The 23273-nt window shown below is 43.5% G+C and overlaps 1 protein-coding gene across 1 annotated transcript in view; it reads right to left on the bottom strand.

The window, feature by feature from the left end:
* Window positions 1-23273, bottom strand: part of kiaa0513 (KIAA0513) — a 33167-nt gene that overhangs the window by 7260 nt on the left and 2634 nt on the right. The window contains exons 2-9 of the mRNA XM_079502105.1: window positions 16827-17450; window positions 15173-15272; window positions 11573-11646; window positions 11151-11221; window positions 8388-8589; window positions 7839-7879; window positions 7669-7741; window positions 5475-5552 (exon numbers count right to left, since the gene is read on the bottom strand). Coding sequence (XP_079358231.1) covers window positions 5475-5552; window positions 7669-7741; window positions 7839-7879; window positions 8388-8589; window positions 11151-11221; window positions 11573-11646; window positions 15173-15272; window positions 16827-17242 — 1055 coding nt within the window. The 5' untranslated portion in view covers window positions 17243-17450. The remainder of the gene's footprint in view (window positions 1-5474; window positions 5553-7668; window positions 7742-7838; window positions 7880-8387; window positions 8590-11150; window positions 11222-11572; window positions 11647-15172; window positions 15273-16826; window positions 17451-23273) is intronic.

Below are 23273 nucleotides of genomic sequence, written 5' to 3'. Positions count from 1 at the left end.
AAAGCATATGAGCAACAAGTAAATTAACACAATAGATTCAAGCAGATCACAGACAAGCATGACATACATGTATTACAAAAGTGATACATTATTCCACACAAGAAATTACACACGATAATCGTTAATTATTTATGAATTGGTATCGCAATTATGACAGTGTTAGTGGCTATCAGTGATGGAAAGTAACGAAGTACATTTACTTAAGTACCATTTTTTGAGGTTTTTACTTATTTCCAATTTCCAATACTTCCAATTATTTCTACTCCACTACATCTCGGATCCATACAGTATATTGTACTTTTACTCCACTACATGTAATTGAAAACTTTAGTTACTAGTTAATTTGTAGATTTTAGATTATTATTATAAAACATAAGTTAACAACTTCAACCCTATAAACATTACCATTTAAAAATAGCTGCTATTTTCAAAAGATCTTTTATGCATTTGACAAATTGTTTCTGCATAATGAGTTGACTACTTTTGCTTTTTGAGGGGCACTAGGTTTAATGTTTGTCTTTAATGTTTGTCTAACACAAACATTATAAAATGCCATTAACAATAAAGAGACTTTAATGTTTGTTTTGACACAGTTTGTTTTACATCACCTGATATCACATCACCTGACTTTAGCGCCCCTCACTTCACACAGGTGTGATTTTTGTACTTTAAGTACATTTTGATGACAATACTTGTATACTTTTACTCAAGTAAATGTTGAATTCTGGACTTTTACTTGTAACAGACTAACTATATATTGCAGTATTGATACTTTTACTTAAGTAAGAACTTTGAGTACTTTTTCCACAGCTGCCAATATGATGTCATAACCCTCATCATTAGTTTGTGAATGAAAGAAGGTAGGCTATTGGCTGCATGTTAATGCTATTAGTCACCTACAGTATGGGGTAGAAAGCAGCACAATAACAGCCTCCTTCCTTGCTATAAAAAAGGCCCAGGACTTAACACAGAGAATACAGAAGACAAAAGAGGAACATGTTGCACTTTTGTAAGTGTTTCAAGGAAATGCTGGAATCCTAAAAAACACATCAGGAGGGCTACATCAACCACAAGCCAAAGCTAGCATCAGGATAGAAATGTCCTCTCAAAACTGATCTGTCAAAATTGGAGGCAGGACCAGGGGTCATCATCGCCACGCTGGCTTGTGGTGGACATGTTTGTCACGGACATACACGATGAGTGGACAATAAACATCACCAGAAGGCAGAAACACAGAAAGACCTAGCCCTGAGAGACCAATCATTACAGGTCTGCAACTCTGAGAGTGTTCAAATGGAACCAAATGGTTCCACTTGTACTCTCAGAGTCCTTGCAAATAAAACATGTGAGAACACCATAATGTCGTGGTAATGAAGTGTCATACATAAGAAAACCTGGAGACTTGACATTCAGTGAGTGGGTGTTTAACCCATTTAGGCCTGACCTCAACATTTAAAAAAAATAGCAGACCTAAAAGCTCGTAGCGCGCCACTCGGTGGCGCACTATGAGCTTGTAGATCTGCTATTTTTCAATAGCTAAAGCATAACATAATGCTAACACCAAAAGGGGTTCCCGCCCCAAAATGGGTTAAAACGAGAAGATTATAATGGTGTGTAAAAAGAGAAAATCTAAGATTTGCCACGGACAAGGCCAAGTCTTTGCCACGGACACATGTGTCCGTGTGCGGACATATTGATGACCCCTGGGACAGGACAGTATACTAAGAGAATGACACAACCATGCAAACATACATATACATACAGACTAGTATACTGTACAGAGCTTTATGGGGAGAACATAAATTAGCTCCAATCACTTTTTCTGGGCTCTCATAATAATGCTACTGTAAATGAGCAGGAACGAGGCCTGCCTATTCCTATCCATAAGTCTCATTTATATCTATGTAGTTGTACAATGGTGTCCATCTGCAAGCCAGCATGTTGCGATGTGGCGCAAGCTAGGGCATTAATCAGCTAGTCGACTAGTTTACTAGTGTACTAGTCCACTAGTAAATCCACTAGTCGACCTTGTTGGTACTAGTTGACTAGTTGATAAGAAAAAAAATTAAGTTTTTTTTTTTTACACAATAGGTAGTTAAACACCTAGTCGACTAGTAAACTATATGTATTTATTTCCAAAAAAAATTAAAAAGTTTTTGTTTTTACACAATAGGTAGTTAAACACCTAGTCGACTAGTCGACTAGTAAACTAGGCAACTAGTCAACTAGTAAAAATGACTAGAAGTGAATGCCCTAGCGCAAGCTTGCAGATCGGCTATTTTTTGACACAGGACACCGTCGTACGACCACGTAAACGAGGCTTAACACATCCCTGCAATCGACCTGCCATTGCACTGAAAGGAACAAATACAAAGTAGTCCGTGTGTGACATGGGGACAAATGGGAGGGACACAGAACATGCACCTAGAAAAAGAGAAAGGTTACATGCAAACGACCACACTCGAGAAAAAGCAATGAGTGAAGAGATGAACATGCAAACAGGTGCAGAGAGAAAACACTCCTTGGGACTGGTACCTCTCTCTCACCTAGATGCTAGATATAATGCCACTCAAATGCCATACTACTAGGCATTATAAAGATAGTGTGGTTACCCCGTGTTTCACTTGTTAGAATGGAGTCGATTGTCTGAAGAAGGCAAACAAATAGGGCTACGCATATGTGATCCGTCTGAGTTCAGAGATTACGCTGTAAAAGCCTGTTGTTTTAACTCTGTGAGTGTGAATGGACAAATACACCCAATCCATTTTGACTCCAGAGTAAAAAATGAACACAGAGGAACAAGGGATAAGTCAAAAAGAAAAATAGTCAGACAAAAATAGGTCTAAAAATGTGTGTGTGTGTGTGTGTGTGTGTGTGTGTGTGTGTGTGTGTGTGTGTGTGTGTGTGTGTGTGTGTGTGTGTGTGTGTGTGCGCGCAACATACTATAATGGAAGGAAATAAAAAGGCATGATAAATGTGTTTCAATGATTTACATGATTTACAGCATTCATCACTGAGGAAATTATGACCACGGATTGGGAGAGCGTACTAACTCCAGACACTGATCTCCAGTCAGCTTGTGTGTGTGTGTGTGTGGATTTAAGTCTTGAGGTTTAACCCTGACTGTCGCTGTTCACTGGAGCACATCTGATTAGACCCGAGGCTACTGCGAGACCTTCAGCCTCTCTCTCTGTCTGGCCCTCAAGGCTACGTTGCACCCATCTTGCTCTCTTACCTACTTCTAATCTACACCAGCCTCAGGTTTCTCTCCCCTGATTTACAGTATCTTCGTCTCCTATCTCCTGTCTGCTCTCCCACCTCAAACTTTGTTTTGTTGATTTATCAGCACCCCTACCCGCTACTAGAAGTTCACAGCGCACCACAATGTGCCGTAGAGCAATGGTTCCCAAACTTTTTCATGTCAAGGACCTCCAAATTGACACTAATTAGCCCGCGGACCCCCATTTGAAGAGATATGCCAGGGACCCTTCCATAAGAGATTTATTTTTTGTTTTACGGCTCTAGCAGTGATTCACAGCATTTCTATCTCTGAGACCCCAATTTATATTGTCAATGTTAACCCATTTTGGGGCGGGGACCCCTTTTGGTGTTAGCATTATGTTATGCTTTAGCTATTGAAAAATAGCAGATCTACAAGCTCTTAGCGCGCCACCGAGTGGCGCGCTACGAGCTTGTAGGTCTGCTATTTTTGAAAAATCGAAGAACCACTGACATAGAAACATAGCTTTTTCAGAAAACTGTCAGGATGTAGAAGACATTTTTAGAATCTGATCTCAGGTCAAAATGGGTTAATTAAACTCTGAGTGTACAAAATGGAACCAAATGGTTTAAATTGGTACACTCTCTGAGTTACAGACCCATACGCGTCCATTTGGTTCCTATAAATATAATTTAGCTGAGGAGCCCTGGAACTCCCTCAAGTACCCCTGGGGGTCCCCGGACCCCACTTTTGGAACCACTGCCGTAGAGTTCTCAACGGGCCTGAAAATTAAGTCCCGGTGCCAGCCAGCACCTTCTTCACAATAGAGAAATACACAAACAGACAGAACAGAAATATAATTTTTATCCTTCAAAATATATATATTTTTTCATGGAGCCCGAGGCCCGGCCCGACCCTAATTAGCATACATTTTAGGTCCGGCCCGAAAACGTCGGGTCTGGTTCGGGCAGTATTTGAGAACCCTGATGCGCTGTGAGCTTGTGTTTCAGCTATTTTAGCTATTCGTTGTACGACTACAGTAAGTATAGGTATAGTATAGGTTGGTGAGCCCACTCTCAGTTTGACTACAGTGTCGAGGAGGGCAGCGGACAGACCTCTCGTCATTCTGCTCCTCGTCCGTTCCCCTGCCCGGCCGGCAGCAAGGCACAAGGAGACAAAGGGTTAAAAGTCACATGCGAGAGGACAGAGGGGGCAGAAGAACAGATTAAGAGAGTAATAGAGGACAGGAGGAGGGAGGACAGCATAGAACATGAGACCATTAATAGTACGAGAGAGAGAAGAAAAGAGACGTCAGCAGACCATCAGGAGTAGTGAATTAAGATTCATCTGGTTCAGTGCTGAAGCCAACGGTACGTTGCAATCTCCTACTACCCGCTTCACATTTCTTTGATCGCACGCACGCACGCACACACGCAAGCACAGTCGCACACACACACACACAGTAATTTCAATTAAGTTATTTCTCGCGTCAACATCTCATTTTATTTGCACACTATTCGGCTTGGTTTCGTGCTCTCCCTACCAAGTATTCTGATCATGTACTACTGTCTTATTTACAGGACATCACTTTAGCCATTACTTTACTTTCCATTCCCACATTTATAAAGACACAAACCTTTTCAAACCCATTCTCCTTCTATAATAAAGTTGCTCCTTTACACCTGACAGGGGGGAGTTTCCCTGGTTGGACGTAGCGCGTGGAAAGGAGCACGTTATTCCAACCAGTTCCTGGCCAGGGGGAGGCAGTTTAGAGACCAGGATTACTGCATGTTTTTTGTGAGGGTACCTACCCTAGGGGACATGGGGAGAACATGCAAACTCCACACAGAAAGGCCATTTCGCCAACCCCGCCTCGGGTATGGGCACTGATGACGCGGAGGAGGAAACACGCCGCCAGCACCCACAGCGCCCCGAGCGGGAATCGAACCCAGGAGCTTCTAGCTGTGAGGCGACAGCACTACCAACTGTGCCACCGTGCCCCCCATTCCCACATTTATAAAGACACAAACCTTTTCAAACCCATTCTCATTGCATAATATATCGTCGGTGTCGGGGTTGAAACCTTGCGTGTCCAAACTTTACTTACTTACTTTTCAAGGAAATGCATTTTATTTTAGCTACTTTTTGTATGAGACACAAAGAAAAAAGTTTAAATATGGAGATGCAGGGTTTTCTGCTTGTCCGCGACTATATCTATCCACACAGGCTCATCCATTCCTCCGCTCAGTCTCACCTGGTCGTAGGTGATCTTTTCTTCCTCTCACAATGAACAGCATCAAAAAACGCTGCGTTCCAGAATCGTAGAGTGTGCCTAATAGTGGAGAGGAATAACAGGTCAGTTGCTTCATTGATTCTCACTATATATATATACACCCATGACCTCTGTGTCCTGACTCCTGGCGGGCCCTTTACAGGCGCTCCCTCTAAGAGATTGTTGTCTCCACCAGGCCGAAGGCATGGGGAGAGAGTATGTTTTGCACTCCGTCCGTGTGTGTGTGTGTGTGTCCTTCCGTCCGTCTGTTACCAGCTAATCTCCGGCACCGTTAACCCGGTCGATGCCAAACTTTGCACACACACTCCCTGGATGCCAACAATGAACCTCTGCCCCACATTCTCCAGAACGGCCTGTTATAGCGCCACCATGAGGCAGCTTTTCACATGTTTTACCTAAAACTGCACCGATCTGCGTGAAACGTTGCATGCACACTCCCTAGAGTGTGCACCAGGAGGCCGACTTTTGTAAAACACAATTTTTGATATTACTCCTCCAGATTCTGTCCAAAAATCTCACAAATCGCTACACAGTATCTCTATGGTCATGTGCGCAAGTCGGATCTGTCCGATATTTCATATTCCATCCTAATTGGCTATAATTGGCTTTCACAGTTTGCAAGATTGCCCCGTTTTGAACAAAAGCCTCGTGCAATTTACGTGAAATCTTTCACACATTTTCTTACTAGGCTGAGGAATATATCCCACCCTTTTCACATTGGCCTGTTATAGCGCCACCAACAGGTTGATTTTTGCAAAACACATTTTTGGAACAAAATGCCTCAAATCATCCAATTGCCATCAAAGGCGTATGAAGAAATGGCACCCTTTTCCCATTGGCCTATTATAGCGCCACCAGGAGGCCACAACCTGACCTGCCCTGGTGGAGACCTGTGCCCCGAGGGGCACTTTTTCTAGTTCATTTTGACTTTCCCAGCCACATGGGTTAGGCCCGGGTTATGCCTGATTTATATTTGATGTATACTATTATACTTGATGACGTCATCCTCCCCCCCCTCTGCTACTCAGGTGGAAGAGCGAATCACTGCATGACTGGCTGACATCTCACAGTGGATGTCTTCTCACCACCTCAAGCTGAACCCAGACAAGACTGGGCTTCTCTTCTTCCCAGCTAAGTCCTGCCCCACTTCAGGAGCTAACTATTTCCATAGAGACAACGCCCTGGTGACTTCGGTTCCAACAGCCTTGGTGTTGTCCAGTCCTATGACAGTCAGCTCTCATTCAAAGCACACATTACAGTGGTCACTCGATCCTGTAGGTTTACACTCTATAACATTCGAAGGATTAGAGTTAGACCCTTCCTCACCCAGGAGTCAGCCCAGCTCCTCCATCAGTAATATCAAAACGTGTCTATTGTAACTCTATCCTCACTGGCTTTAATTCCGGCATGTGCATTTAACCCATTTTGGGCGGGAAACCCTTTTGGTGTTTCAAGCATTATGTTATACTTTAGCTATTTTTGAAAAATTGTGAAAATGTGCCTCAAATCTTTGAATATCTATTCTTTCAGAGTTTCAGTTTTTAACTCAAATCTTTGCTTCTGGAGGGTCTCTGGAACAACATATTTTCAGATGGGTGTCGGCGGCCAATTACATATCATTTTTGGGGTCCTTGAGATGAAATATTGAGAACCACTGATATAGAAACATGAGGTTTTTCAGAAAAAAATATTTTTTTTAAATTTCGCCGTCAGGCCTAAATGGGTTAAGCCTCTCCAATTGATCCAGAATGCCGCAGCACGCTTGGTCTTCAACCAGCCTTAATTTAGATAGCATATTATGTAGACATGGCACTCTATAGTGTATACTCATAGTTTCATTGTACAAATATTCTACTGTACAGATGTTAGGTTCTTAAATTGCTTATGATCCTTGATGACTATTTCTATGTATTTTATGCATTACCATGTGTTGTTCTTGCTTACTGTAAAACGCTCTGGATTAAGAGCGTCTGCTAAATGCCTAAATTGTAAATTGTCCTATTAAGGATGAAAGTACAGCACATCATCTGTGATCAGATCATTGTGGGACCCAGTGGATCTCACCCAGACCAGATCATTGTGGGACACAGAGGATCTCACCAGACCAGATCATTGTGGGACACAGTGGATCTCACCCAGACCAGAGTGGACCTACCAGATGGGCTGCTGCTTCAGGTGGGTGTACAGGTACACCTTCTCCTCCTTCTTCTCTTCTGGAGCCTCGGACACTGTGACAGCGAGGACGTCAAATATTAAAGTCAAATCAATTCATGGGGACTATACGTCCTCAGGGAAACAAGTAGATGTTCTATTGACATACTGTACCTGGAGACTTGGGCTTGGCGTCGACAGGACTCTCTTCTTCACTGGATATGAGAATGAAGGGAAGAATCAGGACAAGGACAGATAGGCCCTTCACCCTTATTACATAATAATTACAATTATTTGACATTATCATCTAAATCATTTCCATTATCTGTATACTGTCATCATGATAGTAATAGCCGTTTTACAAGCTCAGCGCACTTATAGATCTGTTATTTTCCCTATTTTGTAATTTTTTGAATTATTAAAAGAATGCTCATCATATATTTTGATTTTATTTTCATTTATTTGTATAAATTCTGTAAGCTATATTTGCCCTGTGCAATTTTGTTTAAAACCGTAAAAGCCTTACAGGCAAACATAAATAATGATAATTAATAAATATTATTAGATTTATAAAAAAAAATATATGTTCCAATGGTCAATGCCAAAAACAATTAAATCGTGAATCGCAATTATTTGTGTGGCCTCCAAAAATGTGAAGATCGTGATCGGATTGATCACAAATTCATACAAAATAAAAAATGGTAATAATAAAAGCCCTCTCACTTGCGAGCCACTGGACCTCTCAACTTGCTCTCCAGGCCTCCGAAGAAGCTCTTGACGTCGGTCTTGGAGGTGTTTTTAAGCATCCGCCCGGCAGCGTCTTTCTTCACAGACAGCCAGACGTTGGCCTTGTTCAGGTAATTGTCCACGCCCGCAGCAGAGCCACCGCGGTCCAACAGCTCCGAAGGAGACAGCTGGGACCTTCCTGAAGAAGCAGAGAGGGGTTGAGGTTTGTTAAGCAATCCATGTACAACAATCTACAACATCTTCTACGACCTCTTCATTTATAGAACTGGTAGAACATGAATAGTGTTTGTGGTATTGATGGCGAGTTCAAAACTACACGTAAACAACACACGTTGTAAGAAGTAGAACAGTTTTATAGCCTAGTAGCCAAAAAGTGAACCCGGACATGTTGAGTACACCAACGTTTTATGTTAGAAATGTTTAGTATGGGTCCCCAGCATGTAGAAACTGCCGGATGCTAACTTGCATATGTTGAGCAATTGTCATAATTGGCATAATATGTGACCAACAACCTATAGAAGGCAAAATATTCAAAATTTCATCATGCTTTATCTAGCATGTGATGTGTCAAACTAGGGGGTTTTCATGATGCTGAATACATTCCAAGCATTATTTTTGCAAAAAAAAACACTCATTGGGCTTAAAACGGCCATGCCCGCTGACATCATCAATTTGTGATGACGGCATTGGTCGTTTTTAGCCCAATGAGTGTTTTTTGGAATGGATTCAGCATCATGAAAACCCCCTAGTTTGACATGTCACATGCTACATAAAGCATGGTGAAATTTTGAATATTTGTTGTTGTTAATGGTATGGTCACATATTATGCCAATTATGAAATAGTCCTTGTACCGACAGAATTCCCACGTTCCAAGTGAACAGATAAAGAGACTTTAACATTGCAGTGTTCTACACATCAACATGAATACATGGGAAGGTCAACAGCTTGTGGGAGAAGGTGCGTATGTGTACTGACTGAGTGTATTTACACATGAGAGATCCGTCTGTAATTCTGGTCATGTCATCATGTCCTTTCTAAGAAATCTGAAGGGGTGTATTTTCTGGTCTTCGGGGCAAACTTTGAATCCCTATCCGAGGTGATCATATTTGGATTTTTGCTGTTATTTGATAAATAAAACGTAATACTTCTTAGTGACATACAGTAACCGTTTGTCAAGATAATTCTATGATCACATATTGGATATTTTAGGATTTTAGGTGTTCATAAAACAGGGCATAATTGATCTCACTGCAGTGCTGTGACTCATCTTGATGTACTTTAAAATCTTGCATGGATAAGCATAAATCTCACGAGGCAGTGTTGCAAGTGAAACCACAATGAGTGTGAGCAGCAACCTGAACCCGCCCTATGAATCTTTTTAAGTGGTGCAACCACTTCCTTAAGTGACTATGTGTGTTAGCCTGGTTAATAAACCAGACCGAATCAGCCGTTGGCAAAAAAAAAATTGCCTGCCAGCGGATTAGGGTCTGGCGAGGCTCAGTAGCACGCCTCTTTCCTACAACCGAGAACAGGTCGGGCCAATCGGGACACGGTATGCAATATGGGCGGGCTTTGGTACAGTGACGTTCAATGCTTGAGACCTTTGACTGACAGTAGCTCTGACCAATTGCGTCAAAGAGAAAATGTTTGAATCCGCCCCCCGGGAAATGAAATCCAAGTGGAGCCAGCCCAGACTAATATACCGCGACAGTGTTGTGTGATATTAGTCTGGCTTATTAGCCAGGCTATATGTGTGTGTGGCTGGGTGGGTGGGTGGCTGGCTGGGTGGGTGCGTCCGAGCACGAAAACAGCATGGTTGTTTTTCACCACCTGTGCGCAACCTAACACACACACAAACACACGCACATATCAACTGAATATATGGTGATTTCGGGTGTGCCAATACAGTACAGTACAGTACAGTAGAGGGTACAGTAGAGGGACCCCCACACGGTAACTCTGTCATTTCTCAACCGTTTCGGATGCGGGGTGCGTTCCTGTGGGTAATTTTTATCCCACGATTTTGCAACCCATTTTTTTCACCCAGTGTCTATGTATCATTATTTACCAAATCTGTACATGGCTCCAGCATCTTCAATTTCCTTTCTTTCCATTTGTTCACTGTCAAAACATAACTTACCGTAATGCCCAATGAATAACACTGCAGTTCTTAATCATTGTCAACAGTTTTAGCATTTCATACTTTTCCTGTATCTGTATATGTGTGTGTGTGTGTGTGTGTGTGTGTGTGTGTGTGTGTGTGTGTGTGTGTGTGTGTGTGTGTGTGTGTGTGTGTGTGTGTGTGTGTGTGTGTGCGCGTGAGAGAGAGAGAGAGAGAGAGAGAGAAGTACAGGACAGGACAAGACAACAAAGATGTATAAACACAGTACTGTAAAACTAGACTCATTGCAGGATAAACTTATGAAATATCAGCCTTTGGTAGAATGTATTATGGAATTACAAACAAGGATTGCAAAAGACAAATGCAAAGCAATTGGCTAATTGACTGTATATAGTAAGTCATCAGTAAGTGCATCCTGTTGCATCTGGTTTGACCATTATGTAACCAAATTATGATCAGTATTTGAATCAATTACTTATGCGCTTCTTGTGCAGATCCAAATGAAAATAATTCAAGTGTGCGTGCGCGAGCGAGCGCGTGCGTGCATTCGTGCGTGCATTCGTGCATGCATGCATGTCTGCGTGTGTCAGTCAGATGGGGCAGAGTATAGCCTTACCAACGTGGTAGTATGTGAAGCACATGGTCATTAGGTTCTTGGCTGGGCTGTAGTCGTCCATTTGGAAACATCTGCAAGCAAACAAACATGATCTAACAAACAAGATGGAAATAATGGTGGAAAAAACAACATTTGCCGTCTGTGGAAGGATTACTAGGCCCAGATTATTAGATATTATCTCCCACCCATACACTGTCGCTGACCACACACACTAGGAAAACACACACTATGTCTTCAAACTCTTCCGAGTGGGGGAAAAAAATGAAGAAGAAATAAATTATGCAATTACGTGCTACTCATCAGGAACATTCCGGTCAATGTGCTCTTTGGCTTTGAGTTAAATGCAAACAAACGACTGTTTGAGATAAATCAAGCAGCGAATTGAACAATCAACAAACAAATATAGCTACAAGCAGACTCACTCAAAGAGCACCACGGCAAAGGATTGCACCAGTCTGTAGAAGGTCGCTTCGCTGACACATTTGGAGTTGCAGCGCTGTAAACACAGAATGAAAGAGATATTTACTGTGTGTGCGTGTTCTGTCGAGTTAAAAGCAGGATGACAAAAACACAGCTGAACACTGTTTCCATTTTGTAATCACCACCAGCTAGCTGATGCAAACAAATAGCTTTGCAAAGCAATACAAGCAATGTTCTGGAAAGCTACTCGTAAATATAAATAGATCAGAAATACTCATATTTCAAAATATATTTCATGCGTCTATAAACGTAACATTAAATTTCTACTGTTATCATGTGTAGAGAAATGTTTTAACCCATTTTGACCTGGGATCAGATTCTAAAAATGTCTTCTACATCCTGTCGTTCTTCGACTTTTCAAAAATAGCAGATTTTAGATCTGCTATTTTTCAATGGCTAAAGCATAACATAATGCTAACACCAAAAGGGGTTCCCGCCCAAAATGGGTTAATACAGACGTACAACCGTCTGAATTGAGCTTACTTCATTTAGCAATATTAGTTTCAATGCAGAAAACGTACAGCATCTTTTACAACCCACACTGTTTGCCTGGGATGGGAAGGGCCTAGACATGCGTCCTCCAACATTATGCTCCCTGCTTCTGAAAAGGCATCGCTATTCGCTAGTCACGCTAGTGCGTGCAGAAGTTTGCCCGCAGACAGTGTTTGCTGGAGTGCTGAGCCAAGCGAGAGGCAGCAAGCTCCAGTCTCCACGGTGGCGGATGAGTCCTTTACCCCTGCCTGCACCACCCGGACATACCCGTACTTCAATTCGTTGTACACCAGTGGTTCCCAAACTTTTTCACGCCAAGGACCCCCAAAATTGACACTTAATTAGCCCTGCGGTCCTTGGACCCCCAAGGACCCCTGGAGGTCCCCAGACCCCACTTCGGGAACCACTGGTTTACATTGATTAGCTACGGTGAATTCGTCCCTGGTCTGTTTATGAGAGACTGAACTGAAAAAGTAACCTTCAGAAATGCCAATCCAAACTACCCCTTGTTGATATGTAGCACCTATCGAAACCTGCCTATCATCGATGAGGATTCAAGCGAAAAGAAATGACAGCCTCTCTCTTTCTGGAAAGTTAGAATTCTGAACTGTCTGACAGCCTGCCTCTGAGACATACATTGGGTGGATAGAAATGGTTATGGTAGGTACCATCCAATAATGGGCATTAGTGAGAATTATTTAATTAAGATTTTTTTTTTAAGGTTTACAATGGGTGAAATAGTCCTTTAATTGTTCCTCTGGGCACAGTTTACACCTGTATCTGCTAACTTAAAGGGACACTTTCCTGGGGGTCTTTATGTGTGTAATATGTGGTTTTAGATATTTTACATTTTAGCAGTGAGCCCAGTGTCTCTGATGTCATGGACACTGGGCTCACTTCCTTCCTGGACTACAATTCCCATAATGCTTTGGTGCACTGCACCTCCTTGTGGATAGGGGGAGGGCTGTCTTACTGAGACAACATGTAGTCCAGGAAGTAAGTGAGCCCAGTGTCCATGACATCAGAGACACTCTAAAACCACATATTACACACATAAAGACCCCCAGGAAAGTGTTCTAAATCTTCTAAATGTCATTAACATGTATTTTTTTAGCAAAAAGCGTGAAGTGTCCCTTTAAGGCCTATTCATAGAGTTTTCCGTGAAGAGGTGACCACCTAAAACTACAACATGACGTCACGACGCAGTGATCACCTTTCACACAACATACCGGTATCTCTCCGTTTTTACTAACCACCGTTTCGGTGGTCACCTCTTCACCAAAAACTGTACTATGCCTTTACACCCGCAGCAGATAAACCACATATTTTGCATACTTGGAGCCTAACACGCTCCACTGCAGTGGTAGGGAACAGGCCGCAATCGATAATATCTGGCCTGACAAACTATTTAGTAAATATAATTTCCAATAGCTGACTGACAGTCCAGGTAGGATATGGACAAGCAATAGCGTTGAATTGATTAAACCGGGTATAGGGTAGGATGAACAAATAGTTTCCTCTTGAGACTTTTGGATGAAAAACTTCTCTCGAGCTGTGTTTTACATGCCTTTAAATGATACGTTGTTACTCTCCGTTTTAACCCATTTTGGGCGGGAACCCCTTTTGGTGTTAGTATTATGCTATGCTTTAGCTATTGAAAAATAGCAGATCTACAAGCTCATAGCGCGCCACCGAGTGGCGCGCTACGAACTTGTAGGTCTGCTATTTTTTTTAAATCGAAGAACGACTGACATAAACATAGCTTTTTCAGAAAACTGTCAGAATGTAGAAGACATTTGTAGAATCGTTCCCAGGTCAAAATGGGTTAAGAGACCTCGGACCATGAAAGAGCTCTTGTTCTAAAAGGAGCATGACTCTCTAATGCTGCATTCACGTGGAATCAGGCAAGCGTTACACGGCAACCGGACTTCATTTTAGTGGACGGGGGAGCAGGACGGTAAAATATGAAATCTTTTTACCGTCCCGTGCCGTCCAGCGGGTTTTTCTGTTTGCCGTCTAACGCTTGCCTGATTCCACGTGAACGCAGCATAAGCCCTATTTTCGCCTTTTTTTTAATTTTTTACAATTTTTAAAAACAGTTTTGAATAGTTCAAATAGCCAATCTACAAGCTCATAATGTAGAGCGGCCATAGTAAAAAAAATCACACCCGTGTGAACTGAGTGGTGCAACTCCCCTCTCCTCTCCCCCCCCCCCTCTCTCTCTCTCTCATTAGCAGGCAACAGTGCAGCACTATCTCTCTCTCTCTCCGTTTCTGGCAGACAGCGCCACTTTTGCCCCTACTGGTACTCAGTCACATACATAGTCACATACCTAGGTTAACACGGACATTGCTGTTCCTTGGAGTGGTTGCACCACTCAAAAATGTTTAGGGATAAGGGATTAAGGCACCGGTGAAAATAGGGCCCTCTGTCTCCAGATAAAATGTTATTTTGAAACTTATTGATGAACTAAATATCCTTTTAAGCGCCACATTCAAGGATGACCTTAAACATTTTATTCGTCATGGTTTTCTATCTATTGTTATGCCACACACATGTATTAATAACTTTTATAACAATATAGTTATTATTACTGTATATAACCCATTTAGGCCTGACGTCGAAATAAATAAAAAAGTCTTCTGAAAGAATATATATTCAAAGATTTGTGCCACATTTTCACGATTTTTCAAAAATAGCAGACCTACAAGCTCGTAGCGCGCCACTCGGTGGCGCGCTATGAGCTTGTAGGTCTGCTATTTTTCAATAGCTTAAGTATAACATAATGCTTAGTTAAAACACCAAAAGGGGTTCCCACCCAAAATGGGATAAAGGTTCCAGGTCCTAAATTAGCCATTGATTGTGTTCTGGCCCACCATCTAATCGTCTTTAAAAGAGTTTGGCCCGATGCCGACCGCTTTACTCTACCGTATCTGACAAAATGTGGTAGATCCCATCCAAAAACACCAAGCTGAGTATACAGTATGTGTGACAAAATGGGCAGAATTCCCCCTGACCTCATGTTGTAAATATATCCCCATTATAGTTACCTGTGCGCTAACATATTTGGCAAACCACTCTCTGCCTTTGCCATCCTCTCCACAACACAGCTCTCCAAAACGTGCCTTCTCCTCCTGGTCAAAGTCCTCCCTAACACAGAAGAGTAGCAAGTGATTTATTCTTGGGCTGAAATCGTGAAATGTATTGTCAGAACTTTTTGACATAAGGGCTGTGAGAGCTAAGCATGTACAGCTCCGCCTCCCCCTGGCCAGCCGGGGCGCCTGATGGAGGGGAATGGAACTGGTTGGAATAACGTGTTCCTTCCACGCGCTACGTCCAACCAGGGAAACTCCCCCCTGTCAGGTGTAAAGGAGCAACTTGGACACTCAGGCATGAAGGAAGCATGAGTTCAAGTCCGTTGCTCTCCCCAGGTTGGCGGAGGGTGTGTAGAGCCCAGGAAATTGTTAAAAAAAAAAAAAAAAAAAAGCTCCATCTCAATGAATTAGAATATTGTGTAAAAGTTCATTTTTTCCCCTAATACAATTCAAAAAGTAAAACTGCCCACAGAGCCAAAACTACTAGTAAATGGTTTACTGACCATGGAATTACCGTGCTTAACGGACCAGCCTGACGTGAACCCCACAGAGAATCTAGGTTGTATTGTCAAGAGGAAGGTGTGAGACATAAGACTGAACAATATACAAATTAATTTACGGCTGTTATCAAAGCAAACCTGGGCTTCCATAACACCTCAACAGTGCCACAGGCTGATCACCTCCATGCCACGCCCCATTGATTAATTAATTTGTTCAAAAGTAGCCCAGACCAAGTATTAAAGGGGCATTCCACTCATTTTCAACATTTTACTATGTCATTAATATACCTTAGAGCTGTTGTGTGGAAATAATAAAAAGGTCCCCCCATTCTGTGTTTCCTAGAACTAGAGGTCTGAAAAAAATCATTAACATGGTGAAACACATCTTGATGATGTCATCAAGATGTGTTTCACCATGTTAATGATTCTTTTCATAATTACAGTTCTAGGAAACACAGAATGGGGGGGACTTTTTATTATTTCCACACAACAGCTCTAAGGTATATTAATGACATAGTAAAATGTTGAAAATGGGTGGTTTTCCCCTTTAACTGCATACATTAATATGCTTTTCAGATGGTCAACCTTTCTCGTTAAAAAAAAGTGTGTGTAGTGAAATATCCTAATATTTTGAGATTTTCATGAGCTGTGCGCCGCGACCATAATCATCAAGATTAAAACAAAAAACGGTTTTAAATACTTCACTTTACGCACAATGAATTGAGAATATATGAAAGTTTCACTTTTTGAATTGTATTACGGAAGAAAATGAACTTTTACACAATATTCATTAATTCATTGAGATGGAGCTGTATATTTTGAGACTGTGAAACATTTTTGAGGAATATCCTGCCTGTCACCGTGCGCACGCACGCACGCACACACACACACACACACACACACACACACACACACACACACACACACACACACACACACACACACACACACACACACACACACACACACACACACACACACACACACACACACACACACACACACACACACACACACACACACACACTGTGAGGATAGGTAAGCTGACAACGCATCATCATGCACACACAAACACACAGAAACACGTCTGGACACCGAGCCTCTCTCACCTTCCGTTAAAGATCTTCTCCACGTAGGCCTTCATAAACCCCCGCCTCTCCGCCACCTCCGTCCCGCCCCCATCCATCTCCCCGCTGTGATTGGACGAGGAGGACGACCGCCTCAGCTCCCACCCCGAGGACGGCGGTCCCATGTCGTTCTCGCTGTCCGCCGATTCGGTGGCATCGCTGTCGTTGTCCCTGTCCTCCCCTCCCCCGTTGTGGTGGTGGTGCTGGTGGTGGTGTGAGTTGGGGGCCGAGGGGGCTATGGGCTCAGGCAGTAACCCTGTGGATTCGGCCTCGGGAGAGAAAAAGTCCGTATGGCCCTGGTGCTGACCTCCACCACCGCCGCCGCCACCACTGGAGGGCTCCGTGACCTCTGAGGGCAAGTCAAAGTCTATGAGGTTGTCGACAGCGACGCCTTCCATGTTGGAAGAAAGTCGCTTTCCTCTCTAGCCGTTGAACAGCTTTTATGAATATGCTGATGATATGTACTGTATGTATAGATGGTAGTCCTCAGTATGGCCGCTCTGCGAGCCTTCTTTAGGAGCAAGAAGTCGTCAGTCAGGTATGTGCAGCCAGCCACCCACCCTCGAGGGGTGCTGAAGTTAAAGTCGACCCACAAACTCACAGCACCTGTACAAAAGGGGGCAAGGAAGACAGTTAAAAGAGAAATAATATTGTATGTGAATGTTTTAATATGCAATTTGGAAAAACAGTCACAGACTGGTGTTTGGATCAAGATGACATTTTTAATAACTGTCAAAATTATTGGTGAACACTAATGTTTGTTCATGTAAAAAAAAATTGCCTTGTGCAAAAACCTTTCACAGACTCAGTTGCAAGTAGGTACAGTAACACAGGAAATTCTAAACTCTACGACAGGAAATTCACACCACCACCAAACCATCGACAGTCAGACAGCTCTGCAGCAGTAAAGGTTTTCTACCAGTCAGCAACAACAACAAAAAAGAAGAAAATCCTGAACGTTTTTTACTGTGCGCTTTCAAACTGTGTAGTGATGACACGGTGATGGTCAAATTAGAACCCCTTTCAAATCCAAGTAACCCCCAGGATTATACTGTCTGTCACTGTTACAGACGTAGGGCCTCCCATGAGTCACAAACTGCCACCAGCAGCACAACAAGGGGCCAAAAATAACCGTCGTCTTTTGCTCGGACACAGTAGCATCCTGCAGGCCTCTCAGTTTAATGCTGCTCTCTCTCTCTCTCTCTCTGTCCTTGAGCTAATCTGCTTCAGGCCCTCTATCAGGGGACATTGTTTGGTGTTCCAAAACCATTGGCTGCACGTACGCACGCACGCACTCACGCACGCACGCACGCACGCACGCACGCACGCACAGATTTCTACCTTGCTCAGATTAACACCTTGAGGGCTCGGCCCTATTTAATCCATTAATAAAATGTGCCCATCGTTTATAGCGCCCGGACCACTTTTACCGGCGGACCGGAAGTTGTTGTGAATGTCTGTGTAGCAGCTAACAATAGCCACGCCACTCTAGAGTCGATCGACAACAACGGGAGGTAAGAATAAATCTATCGCGACTAGCGACTGGACCGCGGAGCGCCGTCTAACACAGGATCTTTTTTTCATAATTAGACGGGATGATTTAGATCGCGAGTTATGAACGTTTTAAGATTTCCGTTGTCGTCCGCTAAACAGGCAGGGAACATTTTCGATGACGTGTCACTGTTGTGCAACACCGAGGATTGGGCAACAAGCGCTCCTAGGCTGTGGAGCGATGCGACCGGTTTTGATATCATTAATCTCCGTCGTTTTTATCAATCTCCGTCTCGGGCAACTGACCGTGCACTTGAACTTGACGGTGATCTCCGTCTGGGGCCCTTAAACTTTAACTATATACCTCACCACCAGTATAATGCCCTCTATTTCCATATTTTGTCTCATCTTTCTCATCTATGGTTCACACACATGCTTATGCACATGCGTGCACACCGTCCCTCTGGCCTATGCTTGGACCACTGCATCCATGGATGGAGACCATAACACTGGACATGTTATATAATAATGAGGGACGACATACCGTTGCGCACACACACACACACACACACACACACACACACACACACACACACACACACACACACACACACACACACACACACACACACACACACACACACACACACACACACACACACACACACACACACACACACACACACACACACACAGACACACACACACACATCCTCTAACATACCGTCGAGTTAGATTTGTCATCCTCTAACATACCGTCGAGTTAGATTTGTCATCCTCTACACATGTTCACAGGAAGCAGAGTGGGTGTGAATGGCCTGAGCTGAGAACAACCAGGCTGCAAGCAGTCCCAATGTCCTATAATACTGCAAAAGGCGATGGCACGATCTTCCACTGACCAGTGAAGCCATTGGCCTGAGTAATGTGTACTGTCCAACCCACACTAACTGGAGTCTGCATGTACATGTACAAATGTACTCATATGCACGCCTGCACACACACACACACGCACACGCACACACACCAAGGAAATTGTGCTCAGTAAATCTTGATGTTCCATCAGTCATTGTGCACAGGCAGGCTGCAGTATTTCTGGTTCCATGAGCAGAGGGTTAGCCCCCGGGCCCACACCCCCACACAGCCACACACACACGCACCTCCACACAGCCACACGCACACACACACACACACACCCCCACCTCCACACACACACACACGCGCGCGCGTGCACACACGCACGCACACACACACACACCTCCTGTTCCATCCCGCCCCCACTCTCCCCTCTAGGCCCTAGGGAATATGCGCAGGGGGAGGAGCTTCCATCACTGAAATCATCATCATCATCATCATCATTGGTAGGAAATTGAAAGCCTTGGCAGGGTTTCTTTACCACTTTCAATCTGGCACCGTCTAACTCTATTTTGGGCATGTGCAAAAAAATAGCAAATATACAAGCTATTAACACCATCATATGATTTAATATAGAATGTGGTTAAGGCACTGGGCCGTGGCTCAGCGGTCCAGGCACCTTGGCTGGTAATCCAGTCTGGCAGTGTGCCGCGGGTTCGACTCCCGATCCCGACGGCCTTTACTGCATGTCACCCCCCCGCCTACTGTCTGTCCCTCCATTAAAAAATAAATAAAATAAAGGCGAAAGCCACAAAAAAAAACATTAAAAAAAAGAATGTGGTTAAGATAAGCTCATTGAGACAGAGAGTCGAGAATATACTGTAGTGCTGCACGATTAATCGAAAAAAGATTCTGCGATCTAGATTCAGACACCTATGCGATCTCATTTCTAAATTTGAGCCGGAATCGGGCAGCACTACCTGGCTGACCAATTCATTTTAGTTACTCTTATATTTTTGCTACAAGAGAGAGAGACTTTAAGATAAGGCAAGCACTTTGATGTTGTCTATTTAAAGCCGCAGCAGTTGGCTCTAGGTGCCACATCTTTTATGTATTAATGTTCAGCAACTACAGACTAAAGACAATAAATATTTTCATGGAAAAAAATGAGAATCGGGCCTGGGCCGTGGCTCAGAGCGGTCCAGGCACCTTGGCTGGTAATCCAGTCTGGCAGTGTGCCTGGCAGGGTTCGACGATCCCGACGGCCTTTACTGCATGTCACTCCCCCATCTCTCTCCCCATTTCCTGTCAGCCTACTGTCTGTCCCTCTATAAAAAATCACACCCGTGTGAACTGAGTGGTGCAACTCCCCTCTCCCCCCCCCCCCCCTCTCTCTCTCTCATTAGCAGGCAACAGTGCAGCACTATCTCTCTCTCTCTCTGTTTCTGGCACAACAGCACCACTTTTGCCCCTACTGGTACTCATAGTCACACACATACATAGGTTAACACGGACATTGCTGTTCCTTGGAGTGGTTGCACCACTCAAAAATCGAGATTCACATTTGAGCAGGAATCGTGCAGCACCAATATACTGCATACTGTATAGCACACTGCCCACAGTGGCCTAATGTAACGACATATCCTGTCATGGAGAAACACTAAACATGAATTGTCACACTTCTGCCCTCTTCCACGTCGCAATCACAGCCATTCATCAGACCCTCTAGGGCCGAAACGAACAACAGCACGTACTGCCACGACACGACTGCAACAAAGTGTTCTTCTAATGCAATAAAAGCTCCCGGTGGTGTTGTTGTTGGCACCAGCTGTGTGTGATAGCAGCATAAGGTACGCTGTGTAGGTAACGTTGCCCTCTCTCCTTTCATGCAGGGAACACTTGGCACGATTCACACATAGAAGCCAGCTTGGTTGGTTATGCAACCCCTGTCTTATTTCCCCTCCAGGAAATAATATTCATCACGCTAGTCTACACACAGACCATGTCCCACACGATCATCAGGCTAAGCAACATTACAAGTTAGGAGAGCCAGATTGCTACTTAAAACCCATTTTGACCTGAGATCAGATTCTAAAAATGTCTTCTACATCCTGACAGTTTTCTGAAAAAGCTATGTTTCTATGTCAGTCGTTCTTCGATTTTTCAAAAATAGCAGATCTACAAGCTCGTAGCGCGCCACTCGGTGGCGCGCTATGAGCTTGTAGATCTGCTATTTTTCAATAGCTAAATTATAACATAATGTTTAAAACACCAAAAGGGGTTCCCGCCAAAAATGGGTTAACCACATCAACCCTAGTGTCCCTATTCTGTGGTGAACATAATTTGCTGAAAATAGATCTACAAGCTTAGCTCACAAGCAAAAAGATTTGGTGTAGAGGGAAATACTACTGGACCTAGCATAGAGCACCGGGGAACCCCATGCAGTCACTGGAGCAGATAGGGTTTAAAACGGTTATCCCTATGACATAAGACAGTATCGCTTGTTGAAAATAACATGTTTTCAGGCTGAAAAACGCAACACATAAATAAGCCATTGGAACAAGCTCTCAGCTCTGTCTCAGTCCAAGCAAAAAGCAATGTACTGTAAATGCAATTCTATGAGTCTGCTGTAGTTTCTGTTTGAAATCTGCTGTCGAGCCAATCAAATTAAGCCATTAGAAATGAATGCCACCCTATTGATACCAAGAACTACAGTTACAGTATGCACAGAGCCTATTCCAACTATTTGCACATACCAGAATGGTTCCAAACTTCCAATACTGTACGCTGTGAATGAATATCAATTCAGAGCTTGGACCTTCCAGACCAGATGCTTTGGAAAACCCTCTTCACCGCTCCTTTTCCTCATTCTCTTTAACATTCCAAAGCTTGAAATAAGAACGAGGAAGTCAAGGAAGAAGGAACCGATAATTCCACTGAAGTGCTCACTAATCCAGTATGTGCCTTACTGTAATTTGAGACGGTATGTAGTTCAGTATTTTCATAGACGTTTGGACTTCTGTCTCCTCCTGATCACTGAAACCATCTCCTAGTTCCTCCACTAATTTGCAGAGGGTACTGTAGATAAAAATATATACTAGTGGCTTCTTAGACACTCTTTTTCTTTTCTTTTTTGAGTGGTGCAACCACTCCCTTACGGAACTATGTGTGTGGGTGGGTGGCTGGGTGGGTGGCTGGGTGCGTCTGAGCACGAAAACAGCATGGTTGTTTTTCACCACCTGTGCGCAACCTAACACACACACAAACACACACGCACATATTAACTGCACATATTAACTGTCCCCCCCGAGGACCCCCACACAAAGTTGCACCACTCACTTCACACGGGTGTGATTTTTCAAGTTCTACTAGTCTTCAACACCCATTTCTCCCCAAGTTCTACTAGTCTTCAACACCAGGCGGCCTGTCAGTATCCTGTGATAACGAGTGTCCAAAGCGATGGAATGTCGTCCTCGTCCTACGATCCATAGCTGAGGTGGGCTGGGCTCTTTCAGGCCAACTACAAACTAGGACATAGGGAGGGTTTAGATGAAGTATCATGTTGATACCTGGTCTGCCCTCAGCATCTCTCTTCTGTAGTCATAATGTTTTGTCCACTGTCAAATGTGATCACAAAATGCAAACATACAGTACCACTAGGCGGCCTAGTCTAGGCCTATAGGCCTACTACTACTCAGTGCAAGTATAGATCACCGCTGTGCAAAAGAGTGGTATATATGGGGCGCCTGCTGGCCTAGTGGTCCAGGCGCATGCCACATAGGCCCACTGTTGGCCTTGGCCTGACAGCGTGTTGCGTGTTCGAGTCCCTTTCATGACGACCCTTGCTGCGTGTCTCTCCCCCTCTTTCCTGTCTATCTTCACTTGATACTATCAATAAAAGGCAGAAAAGCCAAAAACAAATCTTTAAAAAAAGAGTGGTATATATACTGTATGAATGAACTGTGTAACTTCACCTTACACACTGGTCATTGGCGATGTGACAGGCAGAAGTGGCTGATGGCAGATAACGCGTGTGGAAATGTGATTAGTTGTGTCTGGTCAGTATTATGGCTGAGTGCTAAATTG

The sequence above is a fragment of the Electrona antarctica genome (assembly GCF_951216825.1).
Source record: "Electrona antarctica genome assembly, chromosome: 5".
Taxonomy (NCBI): domain Eukaryota; kingdom Metazoa; phylum Chordata; class Actinopteri; order Myctophiformes; family Myctophidae; genus Electrona; species Electrona antarctica.
This window is presented reverse-complemented; position numbering and strand designations above follow the sequence as displayed.